Source organism: Theobroma cacao, chromosome 9, assembly GCF_000208745.1.
Source record: "Theobroma cacao cultivar B97-61/B2 chromosome 9, Criollo_cocoa_genome_V2, whole genome shotgun sequence".
NCBI lineage: Eukaryota > Viridiplantae > Streptophyta > Magnoliopsida > Malvales > Malvaceae > Theobroma > Theobroma cacao.
The window spans coordinates 23,799,665-23,822,078 of NC_030858.1; the positions used below are offsets into that span (position 1 = coordinate 23,799,665).

The window sequence follows — 22,414 nt, forward strand, 5'->3', positions numbered from 1 at the left end:
GTGTAGATTTCTTAAAACAACCTTAAAATCAAAAACTTTAAAATCCAAAGCTTTAAAATCAAAATATCTGATCTTTAAACCATGCTCTGATACCAATCTAAATTGTCACGACCCGGAACTCCCCATCGAGCCCGTGACAACCGTCGCGAAGCCTCGACAAACATTCTTCACCCCGAATGTCGATCGAAACCTCGCAAGGCTCTCGTATCAGCTTTCGCACTTCCCCGGTGAGCAATAGTTATCAAATAATCAAAATACGAAGGATTACAAATCATTTCCAAATCATAACATAACATTTTTTTTTTTTTTTCTCACAGGGGCATTTTCGTCATTTTTATCGAAAACCTCGAAACTTGCTAAAAATGTAGTAGGTAAGCCGAAAATATATATTTAATGATTAAAAAAAATTAAGTATCTAAAACGTTCATTTGAAGTGAAAATTTGACCATTTGAATATGATAAAAATATTCAATAAAATAAACTATTTTCTTGTAAAATAATTTTCATAAAACTATCGGTACATAATTCTTATAGCGTAAAAGATAATTATATTCATATATACTATAAAGCAAATAACCAAAGCATAAAATTTCTTTTACAGTGACACGTGGGCCCATATCTATCCAAAATGCATCGGAAGCTGGAAACCTACAGCTTTTACCGATTCGAGTCCAAATGAAGGTCCTTGTTCAAGTCAGCTAACTACGAAATTCCCTGAGCCTGAAATGTGAGGAAATGAGGGTGGTGAGATTATAAAATCCCAGTGAGTAAACAGATACCATCTAAACTATCTAAAGTCGAGTAAATGGAGACAATTAAAATAAATCATCATACTGTAATTTCATTACCATTCAACTCATTTCAACCAAATAAAATCAATCCATAAAAATCGAGTAATCAACTTGGCTTATGAATTTCTTAAAACTTTGGCTCGTGCCAAAACTCATACTCGGTGATACCTTGCGCAGGGCATCTAACCGAGTCCGCCAAGGCTGTTAAAATTTTGTATACACTTAAAATATATTTTTGTTTGAGAAAAATACAGCCGTTCCTTGGCGTTGGCTGAGTTCCCCTTCACGTGGTGGTTTGGCGTGAAGTGAACCCTAAGCTTTACCCCAGGAGATACCCTACGCGCCTCTCCGTTCGAGGTAATAATATAATGGAGTTTACCGTGCCCCTCTAATAGGCTGGTCCACGGAACCCCCTCTGCAGTAAATAATTAATATATAATCCACCAATCAATAAAATTCATTCTAGCATGACATGGCAATTTATCGCAACCTAGCCTCTCAAGGCTGAATACACAGTATAAATAATTCTAACACCAAAATCAGTTTAGCCATTCATGCTCATTTATTGTCATAAGCCATTCAATTCAAAACCATAAATTTGCAACACAAACTAGCAGTCTCCAATTACTCTATTTTCAAAACCAATATTCGATTTTCCAGAAAATTTATAAAATCATTTTATAAAATCACAATTTCTCTTAAAACATAGCAATTTACCATTTAAACCCATTTTTCATAAAATCACACAGTTGTATAAAACTACTCTAGATAATTAAGACGATAATAAGTTTACTCACAGTATTAGGAGTAGAAATACTCCTATCTTCCGCCCTCGGGTGCAGTCTCTTACCCGAAACAATTGACTCACCACCTATCCATAATCCATGACACAAAATTCAATAAATTGTGTCAATTTATCATAAATTATTTCAGGCTCTTATCCATGCGTATGCACTAGATAGGATTTGAAATGTCTAGACAATCGCTTAATTGCGGTGTCCGACCTAACTCGCCTATACACGGTGTAAATTCCTAAAATCCCCAATTCGACTCCAATTCCATCCATTTCAATTTCAATTATCCAATTATATCCACAATACCTCAATGACTGTGAATTTGGTCCAATTTATCAGTCCGGACTATAAATTACGCTTTTACCCCTAGTGGGTAAAAATTTCAATTTATTGCACCGAAAATTCCCATTTAATTTCCAACCTCATAATTCATCATTTTTCCACCCAATTCTCTTAAAATAAAGTCAACCTCATCCTCACATACCATTGGCTAGATTCGGCCTAGGGAAATTCATGGAGAAGATAAATATTTTTCTTGTTGTTTTACTCATAAACATGCTAAACTAACACTAAACACTAACATAGCTCAAAATCAAATTTATCTAACAACTTTCTCTCTCTAAACCCATATGACCAGAATTCAAATCATCCTCAAATCACATGATTCAACCATGAAAAATGATGGAAAATGCATGGGAAAGGTAAAGCACAAGACAAATTTAAGAAATGTTACCTTTTTTCACTTGATTTTTGAATTTCCACCTATTTTCCCTTTAAATTTCTTAGCTAGGGTTTTATTTTCTCCTTTCTCTCTCTTGTTTCTTGCTTGGCCGAATGTTGAAGAAGAAGAATGGGTGGGCTGATTTTTTTATGCCTTTTTTATTGTTTAATGAAATAATATTATTTTATTCATATTTTAAATATTTTATTAATTCATTTTTTTTTCTAGCCATCCATTTGTCCTACTTTTTCCACCATGCATTCCCTTTGACTTATCCAAGTCTTAAGTGAAATTTCCAGATTTTTCCAAAGTTTTGGTGGAGCAAATTTTTCAAAATTACACTTTTGCCCTTGAACTTTTCAAAAATTACATTTTTGCCCCAAAAATTGAAAATTTGCCATAATGCATAATTTTCACTCCTCATACTCATTTCACACTCCAAATAATTAAATTTGATCAAAATCCTTTCAAAAATTAAATTTTCGATTTCGGATGGCAAAATTACCATTTTACCCTTTTACTCCAAATTATACCGAAATTAAAATTTTTCACTTCTAAACTTCAAATCTTACTCCAATAAGTCAAATGGGGCCAAAAATCTTTTCTAAAAATTTTCATTTTGTCCCCAAGTGGTAAATGACCATTTTGCCCCTAGATAGCGAAAATTCCAATTTGACTCCAAATTGATCCTCAAACTCCGAATCACCATATTAAACCATTCTGGGACTTTAAAATTCTTAATTTCATTGTAAATTTTTGATTTGATCTAGTTCGAGGCTTAAATCAATTTTATTGTACCTTTAGGTACAATACCGACTTTTGTAAATTTTTCAAGACTCTCCTAGCATGCAAACATGCTATCCATCACATGTATGTCATGATAAATATTTTTATAGAGTTGGGCTTGTCATCTTCTCCCCCACTTGGATCAACCATATGATCCTTCTTCTTCATTGACTTCGACATCAAGCTAAATATTAATATTTTAATATTATTTTATTTATAAAATATTATTTTATTCTAGAAATTTTAACTTGTCTCCTTGGTACCGAAAATATCTTATTATGCCTCACTTGACTTCCAAATCGCCTTTTATCTCACAAATTCTCCTTCGATAAAATTATTATTATTTTATTGTTATTTTTTTCACTTGCGAAATATTTTATCCTAAACTATTCCTTTCGTCTCTTATCACTTTTAAACATTTTAATTGACCTCAATTTGTATTCGATCAACTTTATTTATCACCATATCAAAGTATGGGGTATTTCACGGAATGTCAATCGAAACCTCGCAAGGCTTTTACATCAGTTTTACATCTCCCCTGTGGGCAACAGTTATTAAATACCATGTTTTAAAGAAATATAGACCAATTTCAAATCAAAAATAATCAAAAAGTAATTTCTACTATACATGGGTATTTTGGTCATTTTATCCAAAATTTTTGAACCCTGGTAAAAATATGATATATGAGTAATAAGCATCCATTTCATGTCTAAAAATAAGTTTCGCTGTCTAATTCATCAATTTAAAGTGAAATTATAGCTATTCAAATTAAATAAAATATTCTATTTTCTTATAAAACAATATTTATAGAACTCTGCGTAAATAATTTTTGTAGCATAAAAGCAAAATAAATTCATACATACAGTGGCACACTCAGCCAAGTATACAAAATATTCTACAATGACATGTGGGTCCCCAAAATAAATATATATGTACAAGACTATAGACCTGCGATTTCTAAGGGTGCAAACCCAAAAGCAAACCCTTGACATAATCAGCGGTCTACAAACTGCCCTGAGCTTGAAATGGGTGAAAATAAGGGGTGAGTTTTTATAAACCCAGTGAGTAAGCAAATTCATCTAAAACATCTAAAGCCGAGTAAATGGAGACAATTTAAAATATCTAATCATAATATGATTCATAACATCAAATCTCATTTCAACCCATGTAAATCAATTTCATTTCATCAAAATCAACAAGGCTTATGATTCTCTTAAAACTTGACTCATGCCAAAAACTTGCACTTGGTGACACCTTGCGTCGAGGCATCCAACTGAGTCCGCCAAGGCTGTTAAAATAACATATGAGTATAAAACTCATTTTTCTTTTACATTTAAAAGCACAGTCATTTCTTGGCGTTGGCTAAGTTTCACCCTCACGTGGTGGTTCGGTGTGAGGTGAACTCTAACTTTACCTTAAGAGATACCTTCCGCGCCTCTCGTACCAAGGTAAAATATAACTGGGTTTACCGTGCCCCTCTAATAGGCTAGTCTACTGAAACCCGCCCACTGCAGTAAGCTAATCAAATAACCCACCAATTCAATAAAATTTTTGACAACATGATATGGTTAATATAATATTACCAGCCTATCAAGGCAAAGCAAAATAGTTCATATATTCCAACAAACACAAATCCAGCCATGCTTGCCATCACATTGTCATAAGCCATCAATTCAAACCATATGTCAAAACATATATATAACACAAGTATACAGTCTCCACTTACTCAATTTCCAAAACCAGTATTCAATTTCAAAACAAGTTATAAATCTTATTTTGTTTAATCAACACTTCAATTATAAAACATAATAGTTTGCAATTTAAATTCATTTTTCTTTAAAACATAAAAATGAGTATAAACTACTTTATATAGTTAAGATGAAAGTCTGATTACTCACAATAGCAGGAGTTTGGAGTACTCTTATTTTTGGTTCTCGGGTACAATATTTTTACCCTTATCAAAGGGCTCACCACCTATACATAATACACGATACGCAATTCAATATATTTGTGCCAAACTGTTATAAAACTATTCCAGGCTCTATATGAATGCATGACATTGAATGAGAATTGTCCGAATAATCACTTAAAGACGGTGTTCTACGTGGGTTCAATTGTGATCGGAATGAATTTGTATTCGACTTAATTCAAATTATACACCATTTATTTAACCAAAACATCCGATTCAACTCCAAATATATTCATTACACTCCCAATAATCTAATACACCAAAACATTACAATGAACTTGATTTTTGACTAACTTCACCATTTTTCGAAATTCATTCCGATTTCGAACTAACATACTAATCAAGGTCTACACAGTCTCGTAAATCCATATATATCATTAGGAATCAAATCCAAGTCCATTTACTATGATTTTCTCATTTTCCATCAAGCTATTTTCTAAACTATATTTTTTAATAACCGATTTCGATATCCAACACCATAATTCATCAATTCCTAGCTAAATAATATGAAATACAACCAAATCCATCATCAACATGTCCTATAGAAAATTCAGCCAAATGAGGGTGGTTGAAGAACATGTGATTTTCTTGCTTGTTTTTCCTTCCAAACATCACAAAATGACTAAAAACACTAGGATATTATGAAATCTAGCAAAATTCATCACCAAAACTTCTCTCTCTAGATTTGGCCAGCAAAGGTTCCCTCTTGAAAACTTGAATTTCAGCCATGGAGAATGAAAAAGAATGCATGGGAAAGGTAGATCACAAGCTAAAATTAAAAAATCTTACCTTTACTTGCTTGATTCCTTGAAATCCAACAATTTCTCTTGAATTTTTCCTTCCTAGGGTTTGTTCTTCTCTTTTTCTCTTTGTTCCCTTGCTTGGCCCCCATAAGAGTGAAATGGGAGAAGCTTAAGTCGGTTTATAAAGGAAAATCATAAAAATATTAAAGCTTGACACATGTCACCACTTGATTGGTCCATGATTAAAAACTTAACCATTAAGCAATTTCTCACCACCACATGTAATCCCATAATTATCCAGAGCATAAAGTGATAATAGGTGAAATTCATGGGCTTGACAAGTGTCATGGTGGTATAAAATTTTAATTACGTCCTCATGGACACGTGAAATGACCGTTTTGCCCTTATACTCGAAAAATATCGGAATTGAAATTTTTCACTACACAATTTCAAATTATGCTCCAAATAGTCAAACTTGATCAAAAATCTCCTCCAACATTCCAATTTTGCCCTTGGGTGGCAAAATAATCATTTTGCCCCTACGTTATGAAAATTCTCGAATTAACTCCAAATCAATCCTCGAATTTCGAATCATCATATTAAGACATTCTAAGATTAAATAACTCTCAAATACATCGTAAAATCGTTATTTGGCCTAGTTCGAGGCTTTAATCAACTTAATTGTACCACTAGGTACAATACCGACTTTTTACGATTTTTCAATACATTCACTTATGCATACATTCTATCAAGCACATGAATGACATGACAAGTATATCATAGAGTAGGGCTTGACAAGAAAAATAGAAAAAAGCTATTTGTCCAAGCAAATGATATTATAAGTATTTTGTATTGATTATAGTTGAAAAAGGAAGCATAAATAGTTAAAAAGAAAAAAAGTATAAAATTAATGTAATTAAATAACAATTTTTTCTTAAATAAAATTAACTTAAAGTTGCCTTTAACTAGTTAAGATTTTCAACACTTTTTCGTTGAAAATCTTGTTTTAAGTGATTTCTAAGATTGACTTATCAAATGTATTGAAAAGATTAAACTATTGAAAATTTTCAATGATTTATCGTATATATAAACAAATAATTTATATTAAAAATTTATAAATTTTTGTGTCTCGTGCATTGCATAAGGTCAAAGCTAGTTATTTTATAATCCATCAAGGAAGCTAGGAAATTAGGCAGAATCATATCTATAAACTGATACTGGTGTGGGTTATTACATAAGAATTCTTAAAATGAAGACGTTCATCCATAGTTCTTTTTCTCTTCCTTTTTCTTATATGTAGTTAATAAAATGGCATATATGCAAGGCCACCACAAAAGTCATATTTGTGTATAGTTTCTTACATATGCTCTATCAAACATATTTAACAATCATGCTGAAATTGCTTGTCAGCGAGAGCTCAAACCAGGTTTTGATAAGGCTCTAGTGTAGGCTAAGGGTAACGTCAGAAGTTTCTTAGTCCTTCCAACATATGCTCGTTTTGTCAAGTTATCATAATTGTTATCCTCAATCGCATCCAGGATCTTTCGATACAATAGCAAGGATGACCAAACCTGCATATTGTCCAAATGTTATTAGAACTCATAACTATTATCAAACTCACGTTAAACGTTATGAATATGTGCCTTTGGCAAGGCTTAGTGATTGGAACATGTTTCTCTTACTATAGTTCGATTTGTTCTAAACTAGTTATGATGCAAAAGAAGGTGCTAGAATTTTGTGTCTGTGTATGGTGGATGCCCAACTGTTGTTAAGGTGTATACCGGCCAGCGGCTAGCCTTGTCAAGCTGTGAAGCTCCCTCCTCAGCTAGATTGAAAAAGAACCTTGCCCTTGTAATTTGCTCTTTCATGAACTCTCTCCAGGCATCAGTTACCTTCTTGGACAGCACATCCTTGTCGCATAAACCAAACTGTGCGAGCTCATCTTGAGGAAGATAAACTCTGCCTCTCAACGCACTAACGAAAGAAAATCATAAGGGAAAAGTGAGATAAGCAGGGGATTTGACCAGGTAAACTTAAATAAAGTAGGTAGCCTATATAAAGACTTACTCTTCTCCTACATCTCGAAGAATGTTCGTCAACTGATTTCCAATGCCCAAGTAGAGTGCTGCGTTGTATATACTATGAGCAGAAACAGAGGACTCTGGTGCAATTCCCATTACTGGAACGCTCATTAGACCAACAGTTCCTGCTACATAGTAGCAGTAAAGATAAAGCTCTTGAAAATTTTTATATCGCGATTTTCTTGTATCCATTCTCATGCCCTCAATCATGTCCCTGAAAGGCTATACCATAAAAAGACACAATGCCCTAATTAGGTGGATTTTCCTTATGCTTTACGCTTAAAGTTGTACATGGCATGTTAGGCGCAATAATCATGACCAATAATTAATTTATTTCACTACATGCCAAGTATAGAGTGGCGTATAAACTTTGAATGAATTGATTCTTAAGCAAATGCTTCTGGTAGCAAACATCTTTGGTATTATGGTATACCTTGATGTCCAAGGGGAAGTTGAAAACAGTGTCGGAGAGTGCAGCATCGAACATATCATAGGGGCGTCCATCAAAGATATCCTGCAGTCTCTCTTCCCACCTTTCAAGAACAGCAGAACTCATGTAATCTGCATTTGGCCCGTCAACCAGTTCATCAGTCCTCCTGCACCAAACTGAAGAGACATATTTCAGTTCAGCCGCAAAACTAGTAACAATTTGGAATTATGGAAGAATCCCCTTCCTCCTAAGCCAAGAAAAAGCAATTACAAACTGCAAGGATAGATATGCATTTTTTAAGTTACTGCACATTCTCAAGCATTAAGATCTACATACCTTACATTCAACCCCCTTAACTATTTCCAAAATGTTGGAGTTATTCTATATCGAACGTTGTACTACTCCAGAACAAAACTCTGACATAATCAGCTGCTCTACTTTGCTTCTAAATTAAATTTTAGCTCACTAGGCAATCTGTAAATTTAGTAATCACCAGTTTCTTACCATAAATTGCCCATATGGCTTTCTGCCTCTCCTCTGTCATCAACAAGGTGCCTGCATCATATAATAAGCATCAGAAACATCAAACTCCAAGAGCGGAAATATCAAATGTCATTTTTGAAAGAAATGGAAATGAAAATATTTGAAAGATGTTCCCATTGTCAGAAACGGTTCTAAAATTTAAAGAAGCAAAGTCGAATTGAGACTCCACTTGCAAGACTTGTAGAAATTTTGGGTAACTCTTTTAAGTTGATGGAGTGAAAGGGAAATGAGGCTGGACCTAGATAGAAAGTCTTGGCATATTCTGCACAAATGTTCCTGCACTTGTTGTAAGCTTCTTCGAGGAAAGTAGGATGGAACCGCGGTTTTCTACAATTGCCTTCCTTCGCTAAGTTGTTTGGCCAAGATTGCCTTCTGACAATTTCTTGTACTTGTAAATTGGTGTGGGGAATGCCATGCTTTGTCAATCCAGGGAGGGTGATTGGTATTTTTGGAGCTGTGATCACTTCTTCTCTTGCTGTTGTAGACATGGATTTTCGAGACTGTAAGTTTCCATTGCTGGCTCCAATGCAATGTTTTGATGCCAGTGAAAATGTTATACACATCTGGCAATCCTAGCAAATATTTAGAAGGCTGAGCAGACTAGAAAGAGAGAATAAACAATAAATATTGGGATGGGAAAGATATGTAGTGAAAGAAGAAAGTTATGTAGAAATGCCTCTCTTGTTCCATTGCATAGTTTGATACATAATCTGCATAGTATCCTGGTTTCGAATCTTTTATTTCACGATCTGACTGGTCAGAAGTTTGTTCACTAGTAGTTGTTTCTTTATGATCAATTATGTTTCGAATCTTTTATTTCACGATCTGACAGGTCAGAAGTTTGTTCATTAGTAGTTGTTTCTTTATGATCAATTATCAGTAAAATAAGTACTTCCAAACAAAAAAAAAATTATCAGTAAAATAAGTAATTAAAAGGGGAGATGCAGCAAATTCACATGGCCATGTGTACTACAGTAAATCAGTTAAAATATGAGAGATCTAAGGATCATTAAAAACAGATGTTTCCCGCTTGATTTATATTTGTAGTATATTTTTAGAGAAAATTATGAGAAATAACCTTCGTAATAAGGTCACTTTAAAAATAACATTCACTATAATTTTAACTGTTTTTAGACAACTTTTGACATGACTTTACAAGAATACCCTTTAAACCATTTAATCCAAATTAAGTGGTCTCGATTTTTTTCTCCTCTTCCGCTATTTAGATAAAAATTTCAAAATAAAATCTCGATTTAGCTATCCCTCCGTACAGCTCTCTAACAACATCGGGGTATATATATCGCTGTCTAGCTCTCCAACGCCATTGGGGTATATATCTCACCGTCTAGCTCTCCAACACCATCGAGGTCTATATCGCCATCCAACTTTTGACCCCAACAACACCAACAATACCACCTTCATGTTTATATTCAACAATTTCAAACAGCAAGAATATCAATATGAACAAGCAATATGTATAGGTTTATGCTCAAAAACCATAAATGAAAAACATAAAGAATAACAATAGCCCTAAAAACATTTCTCCACATGATTCAAAATAAAATAAAAATATATTATACCTTTCTCCGCGTAATGTGAACTTCCTCTCACTGCTCAATATGTGAACTACCTTTATGTGAATAATAACCACTCCAAAATGCTTCTACCACTGCGAAAAATGCTCGAAAGTTGAACTGGCGAGGAATACTTTCGATAGAATTGCTTTTGAAGGGATGTACGGTCTGTCGATGAGAACTGAGGAGTTACATACCTTGTAAACATGCTTGACTCGTTAATAGGTTTCGGGTTGAGGCGTGAAGCTAAACAAATGGGGGTTTTATTAAGGAGCATTTTGTTCAAATTTTAATTCTCTTGGCTAAAAACAGTTAAAATTATAAAGAAGTCTATTGCCAGAAACGCTTTATGCATGGAGCCCATTTAAAAAAAAAAAAACTCATGTTTTTATACTTGTTTCTTTTCTTCTGCCAATAATTTTCAAATAGCATATTGTGATGACGCAGATCACATCTTTTCTTGGGAATATTGAGTTGGACATAGATGCTAGATTTGTCCAGACCAACCTAGTTGAGCATTGTTGGCAACCTTGTCCTTTTATGGAAACTAGATGGGAATCTTGATCTTGCTTGATACCTTGTTACACCTTTCACTTGGATTATGATGATTATGTCCTTAATGATCTGGAGTCTAGTGCACAAGGCTTATTCGCCTAGGATCCGAGCTAGACTTTTCTCTCACCAAGGCTGTCGCTTGTAGAAATTCAAAGTTTTCCACCCCACACCCCTAACCCCCCCCCCCCCCCAAAAAAAAAAAAGAGAAAAACTTAGTCTCTTCTCATGTTAACTAATCTCAGATGCATGAGTTTTATGGGAGAAGACACGCCTTATGTGTTTAGTTCAGGACCTTATATAAACCCACTTCGATAGTAAGTGGTCAAGTACTAGCTATTAAGTAAGAAAAGGGAAAAAGTTCAAATTGAAAAAGCTCAATAAACTAAATAAAACTATTGCAAAATATGTAACAAATGATGCTAAAAAAAACTATGGTGATAAGTGTAATATGTTGTTGTCATTATCTCATTTAGATTGGCTCATAAAGTACAAATAAGAGCTTTTACGCATCTCAACATAATGGTTCAGTCCATGAGCAATTATCAAATTTAGGTATGGAGTTTCTCCTTGGAATTATGCTGACCAATCCAAAGCAAATACCAAGATCAAATTATTTGCCTTTGGCTCAACCAAAATCCAATATTGAATTCCATTATAAATCCTATGGAAACCCAACCACATTGGTGAAAACAACAATGGCTGATGAAAGTGATGTGAGAACTTACAGTCGAGGCGTGGACTTCGATTATTACTTCATAGAGGAAACACATTGGAGACAACAGAAAAAATGGAAGGCTAGCTAAATGAGGACATTTTGAGAGAATGAACCGATAAAATATAATAGAAACCAAAAATAAAACAGATTCAAGTATAGGTTGATTGTGAAAGTTTACGAAAATAATGAGTAATCAACAATTGGGCTTGTTGATAATGGCATAACTGCTTCGTTACATTGGAGTGATTGTTTTATCTATTGTCTCATTTCGGGGTTTGTATATTTCTGGATCATCTTTTTTGAAACACAACATGCCTTGAGAAGCCCATCGAGAACTAGTTAGAAATTTTCCTATAAGGCACCAAAAACTCAAAAAACAATAAAAGAAGTGCATAACATCCTACTTCTGCATAAAAGATAAAATTCAATCTAGCCATCTCAAATTTCTTTTTGCCCGATGCATAAAGTTTGAACATAAAAATATCAAACATTTAATTTGAAATGAATGGAAATATTAAGTAGAGAAGCCAATTTGAATCTATTCACAACAAAATCAAGACTTAACTAGTATCTGACTAAAACAGTAGCTTAATAGTGCGTAACCTTTTAAGCTTAATTGAACCACACATGAAATTCTTGAATGACAGTGTTTGAATTATACACAATTCGTGGCATAAATTTCAATCTAATTATGAACATAAGTCACCAAAAAACACATGTGTGTGGAGAAACTCAACCAAAAGGTAATGAAAAACTAACTAGCTAACTAGAGCAGAAGAGAAAGCAAAACCAAAAATCAATTATAGTAACTTAGCAACAAAGTAAATTTCTACAGTAATAACTTATTAAACATTAGCATGTCAATCACATGCTCAGTATAATAGATCCATGTCTTTTGCTCTTCATCTTTTCTAAATAGAAACTATACTTTCTTCTTTAACGTTGGCATCCTTTCTCGTTTGCATTGTCTCTCAAGATGTATGTGAGTATTGTAAACACACATTTTGTTAAGTGATGACATTGTCGTGGTTGCAAGGCTTTAGTAAGCAATATGCAATTTGGGAACTTGTATGCACACACACAAGTTCAATTCGTCCTTGCATCACTTTATCTTGAATGAAATGGCAGTCCATTTCAATGTCTTTAGTTCATTCATGTACCACAAGATTCTTACAAAGATGAATAGTTGATTGATTATTACAGTAAAGTTTAATGGCACCTTTATGATCAAAACAAAAATCAGTTAACAAGAACTTTAACCAAATAACTTCGCAGCATGTTGATGCCATCGACCTATATTCAGCTTCTATTGGGTTGCATGCTACCATTGATTATTTCTTTGACTTCCAACTAACTAAAGAATTCCTAAGAAACACACTAAAATCTGTTACAAGTCATCTTGTATCAGGGCATCTTGCCCAATCATTATTTGTATATGCTATGATGTTTAAGTTTAAGTCTACTTTCATTTAAATTCATTGCCCAAGTAAAGCTTTCAAACATTTCAATACTCCATGTGCAGCCATTAAATGTATATGTCCCGATTTATCCATGAATTGGGATAAAACTTGCATCGTATATGCTATGTTAGGTTTTGTAAAAGTCAGATGCAATAAATTTCCAATTAGTTGCCTATATTCTATAGGATTTGATATCTTCTCTTCATCTGCAATTTTACTTAGTTTGTGATTGTAGTTAATAGGTATAGACAATGGTTTTGTTCCTAACAAACCATGCTTTTCCAACAAATCTAGTGTATATTTCCTTTAACACACCAAAATGCCTTTTGATGATCTTAACACTTCAAGTCCTAGGAAGTATTTTAATTTCCCAACATTTTTCAGTTTAAATTGTGTACTAAGATATGTTTAACATCATTTATAGCTTGTATTGATGAATTTCGAATGAAAATATCATCCACATACACCAGTAAGGCAACAAAATCTTCGTTGTTTATGACCATGGCGAATAATGAATAATTTGATTTGGATTGACTGAAACCATATTTGAGCAAAAAAGCTGTAAACTTTGAGTTCCATTGTTGAAAGGCTTACTTAAATTGATATAGTGATTTATGTAGCTTGCATACCATCTTAGAAGTCAGTAGAGACTCCCTCTTGATGACATAACCCTGAGGAAGGTCCATGTACATAATTTCATCCAATCACCATTCAAAAATGCATTATTAATATCTAATTGAGATGGAAACCAATTCTTAATTGTTGCGAGTGCTAAGAATAATCTGATAGCTATGTGCTTGGCAACTGGACTGAAAGTCTCTTAGTAATCAAAACCTTCACGTTGGTTATACCCTTTTGCAACCAAACGAGCCTTATACCTCTTTAGTGAACCATTAGTATTCATTTTGATCTTATAGACCCATTTGCACCTTATAGCACGTGCATTTGGAGACAAAGGAACCATACTCCGTGAACCATTGTTTTCGAAGGCTTCCAATTCAGTTTTCATTGCATTTCTCTATTAAGAATGTTGAATAGCTTGGTGGTAATATTATGGTTTAGGAATTTGAGAAAAAAGAAGTAGTAAAAAGTCTACGATCACTAGAAAGCTTACTATCTGATAAGTAATAAGATGTGCTATAACAGCATGAGCTCCAAAAAGAAGTTGATGACGGTAAGTTTCTAAATACTTAGGTGGTTGTTTAATTTGAGTAATTGTCCTAGGTAAAAGAGGAATAACAAGAAAAATATTAGTATGACTAAAAGCAGAAGTACTAAAAACAGGAATGTGTATATGCAAAGTAGGAGAATTTGAAGAGTTGGCAACATTAGGAACTTGTTTAGATGATCTAAACAAGTCTGAAGAATGTTGATCAGCTAATGTATTATGAGAAAAAACAAAATTATTAGTAAAGGAATCAACAATATGCAAATTCGACTTATGTATGCCAAGTGTTGTAAAAAATCCAAAATAAGTCAAAAGAAGCAGGTAGACACTCCCCTTTGTTGACATAACCCTAAAGAAGGCTCCTCCTTGTTGACATAACCTTGAGGAAGATCCATGTACACAATTTCATCCAAATCACCATTCAAAAATGCATTATTAATATCTAGTTGAGATCGAAACCAATTCTTAGCTACTGCAAGTGCTAAGAATACTTTGATAGTTTTGTGTTTGGTAACTGGGCTAAAAGTTTCTTGGTAATCAAAACCTTCACGTTGGTTATACCCTTTTACAACCATACGAGCCTTACACCTTTCTACCAAACCATTTGCATTTATTTTGATTTTACAAACTCATTTGCACCTTATAGAAAGGAACCACACTCTATGTACCATTGTTTTCCAAGGCTTCCAATTTAGTTTTCATTGCATCTCTCCATTAAGAATGTTGAACAGCTTGGTGGTAATATTGTGGTTCAGGAATTTGAGAGAAAAAAAGTCGTAAAAAGTCGTAAAAAGTCCATGGTCACTAGAAAGCTTACTATTTGATAAGTATTTAGTAATAGGATGTGTTGTAGCAGCATGAGTTTGAGACAGAAGTTGATAATGGTAAGCTTCTAAATACTTAGATGGTAGTTTAATTTGAGTACTTGTCTTAGGTAAAGGAAAAATAATAGAAGAAATATTAATAAGACAAAAAGCAGAAGTACTAAGAATAAGAATGTGTATATGCAAAGTAAGAGAATGTGAAGTGCTGGTAGCATTAGAAACTTGTTTAAATGATGTAAATGAGTCAAAAGAATGTTGGTCAGCTAATGTATTATGAGGAAGAACATAATTATCATTAAAGTACTCAAGAATATGCAAATTTGACTCGTGCATGCCAAGTGTTTGTAGAAAATCCAAAGAAGGTGCAGAAGTAGAAACAGTTTGAAAAGATAAAATATTTTCATGAAAAATCATGTTCTTTAATATAAGAATCTTGCGTGCATCAATATCATATACTTTCTAACCTTTTGTACCAGAAGGGTATCTAAGAAACACACATTTTGTAGCTCGTTGTGTAAATTTCTTTTTGTTATGTGTTAGTGTGGAAGTAAAACAAAGGCATCCAAAGCCTCTAAAGTAATCATATGAAAGAGGTTTTTGAAATAATATTTCAAAGGGTGATTTGTTTTGAAGAGTGAAAAATAGTATTCTGTTAATAATATGAACAATAGTGAGATTTGCTTTTCCCCAAACCTTAACTGGTAAGTAGAATTGAACGACAAGGACCTAGGTACCACATCAGAGTTTGATGTTGTCGTTTTATAGCACCATTCTACTAAGGTGTCTCAACACAAGAGTTTTGATGCACAATACCTTTAGAAGCATAAAAATCAGTTAAATTGAATTTTAAGCTATTATCAGATCTTATTTGCTTGATTGAAATATTGAACTAATTTAAAACCAAATTATAAAATGAAAGAAGTATAGACAAAACATCTTATTTGACTTTCATAAAAAAATCCATGTAAATCTAGAAAAGTCATCAACTATTGTAAGAAAATAGTGATGACCACCTATTGTGCTAGTTGTGTATGGCCCTTCAATATTAGCATGTAATAGCTTAAGAACAAAAGTAGTATTTTGAACATGCTTAGGAAAAGCTAATATTTTTGTTTAGTTGGAAGACATACCTCACATGCTTCACATGGTAATTCACTATTACAAGAAACTTCTAAAAATTTTTGTGAATCACCTTTATTTTATTAATAAGCAAATGACCAGGTCTAAAGTGCCATAAATTGAAACATTAAAAACAATCTGTTTTACAAGCATTGACTAAAACAATTGATGGTAATTTCACAAACTTCTCAAAACTAAATTGTGCAAGATATTATGTATCCTGGTTGTGATGCAAGAAGTGAAGTTTTGATAAAACTTAGCAACTCTAGTCACAGTCCATTTGTTGAGGTCTTGAATTACAAAGTAAGTGTTAATAAAGAATATGAAATGACTATTTGTTTTTGTGAATTGACTTATTGAAAAGAGATTGAATTTAAAAGTGATAACACATAGCACATTATGTAAGATTAATGGTGGACTTAATTGAGCAATGCTTATGTGTGAAATAGCTACTTTTGTATTGTTAGGTAATTGAACAACCAAAATGATCTTACGCACTTATGTCCATAATTTAGGAAATATGTTTTATCATGAAATTATTTGAATGACAACTAACTAGATAATAGCTAGAGTAGCTAGAAAAAATACCCGTTAAAACTAAAATAATCAAAGAAAGTTTGGTTTGCAAGGTGTTTGAAGAAATCCATTTTAACTGTTTGGTTCATCTTTTTTTATGAGTGTAAAAAGTTTTGAAATTGAGTCTTTCTGTTAGTCATCTAGGACATAGAATTGAAATCTAGGTCCACCTTCTATTCAGCTTGTATATTAACAGTTGAAACACTATTAACTGAAGTAATGCAAGATTTAATAGAATTTCTCTTCTTGAAATTATTCTTCCTTTTAGTGAACTTGAAATTTTCAAGAAAACCTATTAACTTGTAACATTTTTCCTTGAGATGTCTTTTTTTATTTTTCCATAGTGACTACACACCATTTTTGACCTTTTTTACTTCTTACCATCAATAATTGCTAACATTGCTGCAGATTCTATCAGAAACTGAGATTGCGTTAACAATTTTCTTTGTGATTCTTCTCGTAACACCAAGTTGTATGCCTTGTTCAAAGTAGGAAATAGTTTCATCAGAAAAATCTAAGATCTTAATGCAAAATATGACTCATTAAGTCCATTGAGAAACCTTAAAATAAGATCTTTTTGACATTGATTAGCAAATTTTTTGAAAGCTCCACATTCACAGTAAGGTAATAGACAGTAGTTCTTAAGTTCCTTCTATATAAAATTCAATTCAATGAAGTAGGTTTTCACTGATTTAGTTCTTTGAGTAATATTTCTCAAAGAGAATTGTAGGTTATAAACACGTGTATCATCTAGTTATGAATGTCACTGTTGTAATGTATTTCAAATTTCAAGAGCAAAATTCATAAAGAACACTATAGATGCAATTAATATAGTAATAGACTTTAAAAGCTATGCTACAATAAGATCATTGCAACATTTCCATGAGACACATGGATCATCAATCAATTTTGGCTTTTCAATTGATCCATCAAGAAAACTAGCTTTATTTCTTATGGACAATGCAAGAATGAATGAACAACTTCATTAAATATAATTTTCTAAAGTTAATTTTGGATTGATAACTACTGATCCATGGTGATCAATATGGTGCAAATAGAAAGAAGAATTAATATCCTCGATCTATGAGGTTGATCTTAGATTTGTGTTGTTTGTAGTAGAGGCACTCTAATATTAGCCATTAACTTTACTTAAGGTTCAAGAAATCTCAAGATAGAAAAGTAAAAAAAACAATTCAAGAGAAACAATTAAATTTTGTATAAGATTTGTTCCATTCTTAATGGAATTTGAAACTAAACAAGACATCTAGTATAATTGTGTAACAGAACAACAAGATTCTTAACGAGGAAAAGCAAGAATCTCAACCAAGAAAACAAAAAGACATATTCAAACAAGTGAAAAATTAAGCTATAAAAGATTGCACTGGAAGATTGCAAACTTCCCGAACATTAGCTAGCTCTTACGAAATTTGAATGTACTAGAAACCTTAACTTCCGCTCTGATACCATGAAAGTTAAGATGGGAATGCAAATGGGAAAAGAAATATTTGGGAAATTTTATTGTATCATTCAATTCTTCATATGAATGATAAAATCTCTTTTTATAGTCTGGTATACAAGCTTTTAAAGAGAAGAAAAACTAACTAACTGGAATGAAAGAGAAAGTAAAAACAAAAATAAGTTACAATAACTCAGAAACAAAGTAAATTTTTATAGTAATAAGTTATTAAACATTAGAATGCCAATCACGTGCTCATTATAACAGATCCATGTGCTTTCCACGTGCTCTTTTTTTCTCTAACTAGAAACTCTGTGTTCTTCTTTAACTTCTACATCATTTCTTATTTACATGTGTTGTGATATTAAGATGTTATTTGCTTTTATAGAGTAAATGGTTTGTCAAATATCATACAAATCTATTGATGTGATTTTGTACTAATTTTTATAGTTGTTGACTATTGTTTGTACAAATGTAAAGGTGATTTTGTCATGATTTTTAGAACATGTGAGGTGTAGTTACAGTATTGCTATGCTTTTCTTTATGATAATGCAATGGGTTATTTTGTGATAAGTGATCTGTTTCTACACTCCCTTTTAAATTGGTTATGGGAAGGTCCCATCGATCAAGTTTGATACCAAAACCTTTAAAGGTGCTGTGAGGTGGAGCTTTTGTGAAGATGTCAACTATTTGATGAGTGGAACAAATTGAGTGACAAAGGAACCTAACGCCACCTTTTTATAGACAAAGTGATAGTTAATTTCAATGTGTTTTGTTTATGCATGAAAAATAAGATTGATGGTAAGATGAAAGACTAATAAATTATCGTAGAGAAAAAATGGTGGTTTGTCCATGTTTAGGCCAAGGCCAAGGTCATGGAGAACATAAGATATCCATGTAAGCTCATGGTTATCTAATGCACGATACTCAATTTATGCATTAGTTCTAGTAACAAAGGACTACGTTTTTAGGCTCTAAGAAATACAGTTGTCACCAAGAAAAGTACAATAGCTAGTGGTGTATCGTCGAGTAAATGGACATCTTGCCCAATCTACATCAAAGTAAGCATGAAGTAATAGAGGATTGTGTGATAAAAGCTTAATGTGAAATGAGTTGGTCCCTTTAACATAACGTAAGCTTTTTTGCACAAGTTGGAAATGATATTTTGAAGGAGAATGCATAAATTGAGATGCATAATTAACATTAAAGGTAATTAATATCGGGTTTGGTGAAAGTTAAATATTGTAAGCTACCAACAATGTTTCGATAAAAATGTAAATTTTCAAAAGAATTAGTAGAGCAAGGATGAAGTTTACAAGTATGGGAATGGATATAGCTTTACAGTTTGTCATTTGAGCTTTTTCAAGAAGATCAAATGCACATTAAGTTTGATTAAGAAGTAGGCCTTGAGAGAAATGATGAACTTTTATGCTTGAGAAATAATGAATGTAGCCAAGGTCTTTCATAGAAAATTCATTGTGTAATTCTTGAAAGAGAGTGTTTAAAGAATGATTAATAGTGCTAGTTAATAAGATGTCATAAATATAAACTAATAAATAAATGGTGTTATTAGAATGATGTTTAATAAAGAGTGATGAATCAGTTGTACTACAAGAAAAACCAATTAAAAGTAAAAAAAAAAAGTAAAATAATCAAACTAGGTATGTGGAGCTTAACGAAGACCATACCAAGCTTTCTTAATTAAATTTTCAGAGATGATGGATCTTGCTATGATCTTGGAAACGAAGTGGTTGCTCGATGTAGATAAGTTCATTCAGTTTTTCATGAAAAAAAAAAAAACCTTTTTTGACATCCAATTGTTTAATTTCTCAACTATGGGATAATGCAATGGTAACAACAATTCTTATACTGACAAGTTTGTGGACAGGAGAGTAGGTTTTTGAGAAATCTAATCCTTATACTTATGAATATCCTTTTGCAACCAATCAAGCTTTTAGTCTTTCAAGTGAGTCATATGATTTTAATTGGGTATTATAAACCCATTTGCTACCAATCACATGGAAATTAGAAGTTCTTGGTACTAACTCCCAAGTATCATTTTCTTTTAATGTAATGATTTCTTCTTTCATGGCATAAAGCCACCTAAGATGTTGAAATGCAAACTTGATGGTTTATGGTTTAAAGGGAATACAAGTTAGAAAGGTAGACACATATTTAGCATTTTGTTTAAAAATTTCATTCTTTGATCTAGTTGTCATAGTGTGGAGGTTTTGTTGAGTAAAGGATGTTTTAGGAGGATGAGATAAAGATTTTCATTTTGTTGAACGAGATGGACAAGTTGTTGGAAAACTTTCATTGTTTGACAGAGATGATTCAAGTGGAGAGTTTATGAGTTGAATAGATTGAGGTAGAGTTGGTTCAAATTGAGATTGAAGGAGCTAAGTTGTAGGGAATGGTTTGACGGGAAAAGGTGTAGTGGTGTTTGCTTTTGTTACAATAGTTGAAGAGCTCATGGAGGTGTCTGTTTGCATCTAGCATCACTGGAAAGCAAAAGAAGGAAGCAATGAAACATATCTAATTTTTAACATTTGAGATATTTGCAAATAATATTTGTTACAAAATATACAACGATTGTTACATAACATACAAAAAAATGCTTGACAACGATTAATGAGCATAATGTTTTTTTAAAAAAAATTAATAAGCGTAATGTTATCTAGAAAACATAGTTCAATAATTGTCTGCAGCAACCACTTCAAACAATGGCTTTTCATTTTTTTGGATAACATTGTGTGAAATCAAATTATTTCAATAAGAGTGTTAGCATGCTATGTAGTATAAAACAAAATATGAATTAATAACGTTTAGAAAAGCTCTTTAGAGATGTTTAATTTGTGCACAGCAAACACTTATATAATATAAACATGTTTCATCCATGCGTAACATGCTGTCTCTAAAACAAGACATACTCAAAAACATGCTGCTTATGTTTTTGACAACATCGCAAACATAGTATGTTATTCAATATATAATAAAAACTAAATTGGTAGTATTTTTTTGAGCTTGTTTTGAAGGTTGATTTATATATAGCCATCGTTATGAACATGATGTTTTAAGAAGTGTTATAAATGGGTTATTGTCGTGTAAAGAGATGAAAAACTTTATAAGTATGTTTTATGGTAAAGCAATAACAAATATGAGCATATGCATATAAGAAAAGTTTAAAGTTAATAAACGGAATTCTGACGAAATTTTCATGTGACCTTTAACGATGGATTTTCAACGGATTTCTAACAGAATAATTCCAATTGATAAATTTTGTTGAAAATTCCAAAACGGATTTTTTTGCACAAAAAAAATTTGTTGCCTCCAAACGTTCCAACGAAATTTCTGACGGATTTTCGTTGGAAATTTCCAGCGAAAAATAATTCATNATTTGAAATTCGTTGGAAAGTTTAAAAGCAAAAAAAAAATTTAAAGCCAGCTAGATTTTCCAACGGAATTTTCCATTAGAAAATTCCATCGGTATTACTATTCTTTAAATTTTTTATTTAAAATATATTAAGATTTTTTTTAAAATTTTATTAATCGTTTATAGGAAATATATTAATGAAATTAAATATATACATATTGTATTTTATAATATTAAAAATATAAATATGTTTTCTTTCATAAAAATAGGTGATAAAATTCAATAATATATTAAAAAAACTAATAATAGTTTGTTAGTAATTATAACCTTTATTAGTAACTTTATTAACTTTATTTATATGATTATATTTTAATAACTTTATTAGTAATTATTATCTTATTTTTTATAACATATATATAATAATAAAGTAATACATATAAATATATATTATATAAAATTAACATATTAGTGATTAGTGATGGATAAGGACTGTAGATATCAAAATTCAAGTTGAGTTTAATTAGCTTAAGTAAAGTCCTGAGTAGGATTCTTTGGTTCAATTAGGAAAAAGTCTTAAGTTAAGTGGATCACTAAAGTTTATGATTGAATAGGACACGGACAGTAAGGAAATACTTTAAATGGCTATGGGCTGTGAATGGTTAGCTTCTAGTAATAGACAGAAAACCGTGGATTGAAAGTTACTATAAATGGTTGCTATAAATACTTTACATGGTTA

The 22,414-nt window shown here is 32.1% G+C and overlaps 1 protein-coding gene and 2 long non-coding RNA genes across 5 annotated transcripts; all 3 read right to left on the minus strand.

The window, feature by feature from the left end:
* LOC108663194 lies at positions 613-2,359 on the minus strand. 2 transcript variants are annotated; one of them, XR_001929206.1, is made up of 3 exons: positions 2,319-2,359; positions 1,589-1,662; positions 613-720 (listed from the first exon to the last, which is right to left on the minus strand). It is a non-coding gene; the product is annotated as an uncharacterized LOC108663194 (long non-coding RNA). The 2 variants fall into 2 exon arrangements; XR_001929205.1 differs by lacking the exon at positions 613-720 and adding an exon at positions 1,167-1,206.
* Positions 4,246-5,893, minus strand: LOC108663195. Its single transcript, XR_001929208.1, has 3 exons — positions 5,851-5,893; positions 4,991-5,066; positions 4,246-4,610 (listed from the first exon to the last, which is right to left on the minus strand). It is a non-coding gene; the product is annotated as an uncharacterized LOC108663195 (long non-coding RNA).
* On the minus strand, positions 7,071-9,558 carry LOC18589622 (phytoene synthase 2, chloroplastic). 2 transcript variants are annotated; one of them, XM_007014671.2, is made up of 6 exons: positions 9,097-9,558; positions 8,820-8,870; positions 8,319-8,491; positions 7,872-8,107; positions 7,568-7,778; positions 7,071-7,375 (listed from the first exon to the last, which is right to left on the minus strand). In XM_007014671.2, the coding sequence occupies exons 1-6, from the start codon at positions 9,419-9,421 to the stop codon at positions 7,211-7,213; spliced, it is 1,161 nt and encodes a 386-aa protein (XP_007014733.2). In that variant the 5' UTR covers positions 9,422-9,558; the 3' UTR covers positions 7,071-7,210. The 2 variants fall into 2 exon arrangements, with proteins under 2 accessions (XP_007014733.2, XP_007014732.2); XM_007014670.2 differs by having other exon boundaries at positions 7,586-7,778; positions 9,097-9,557.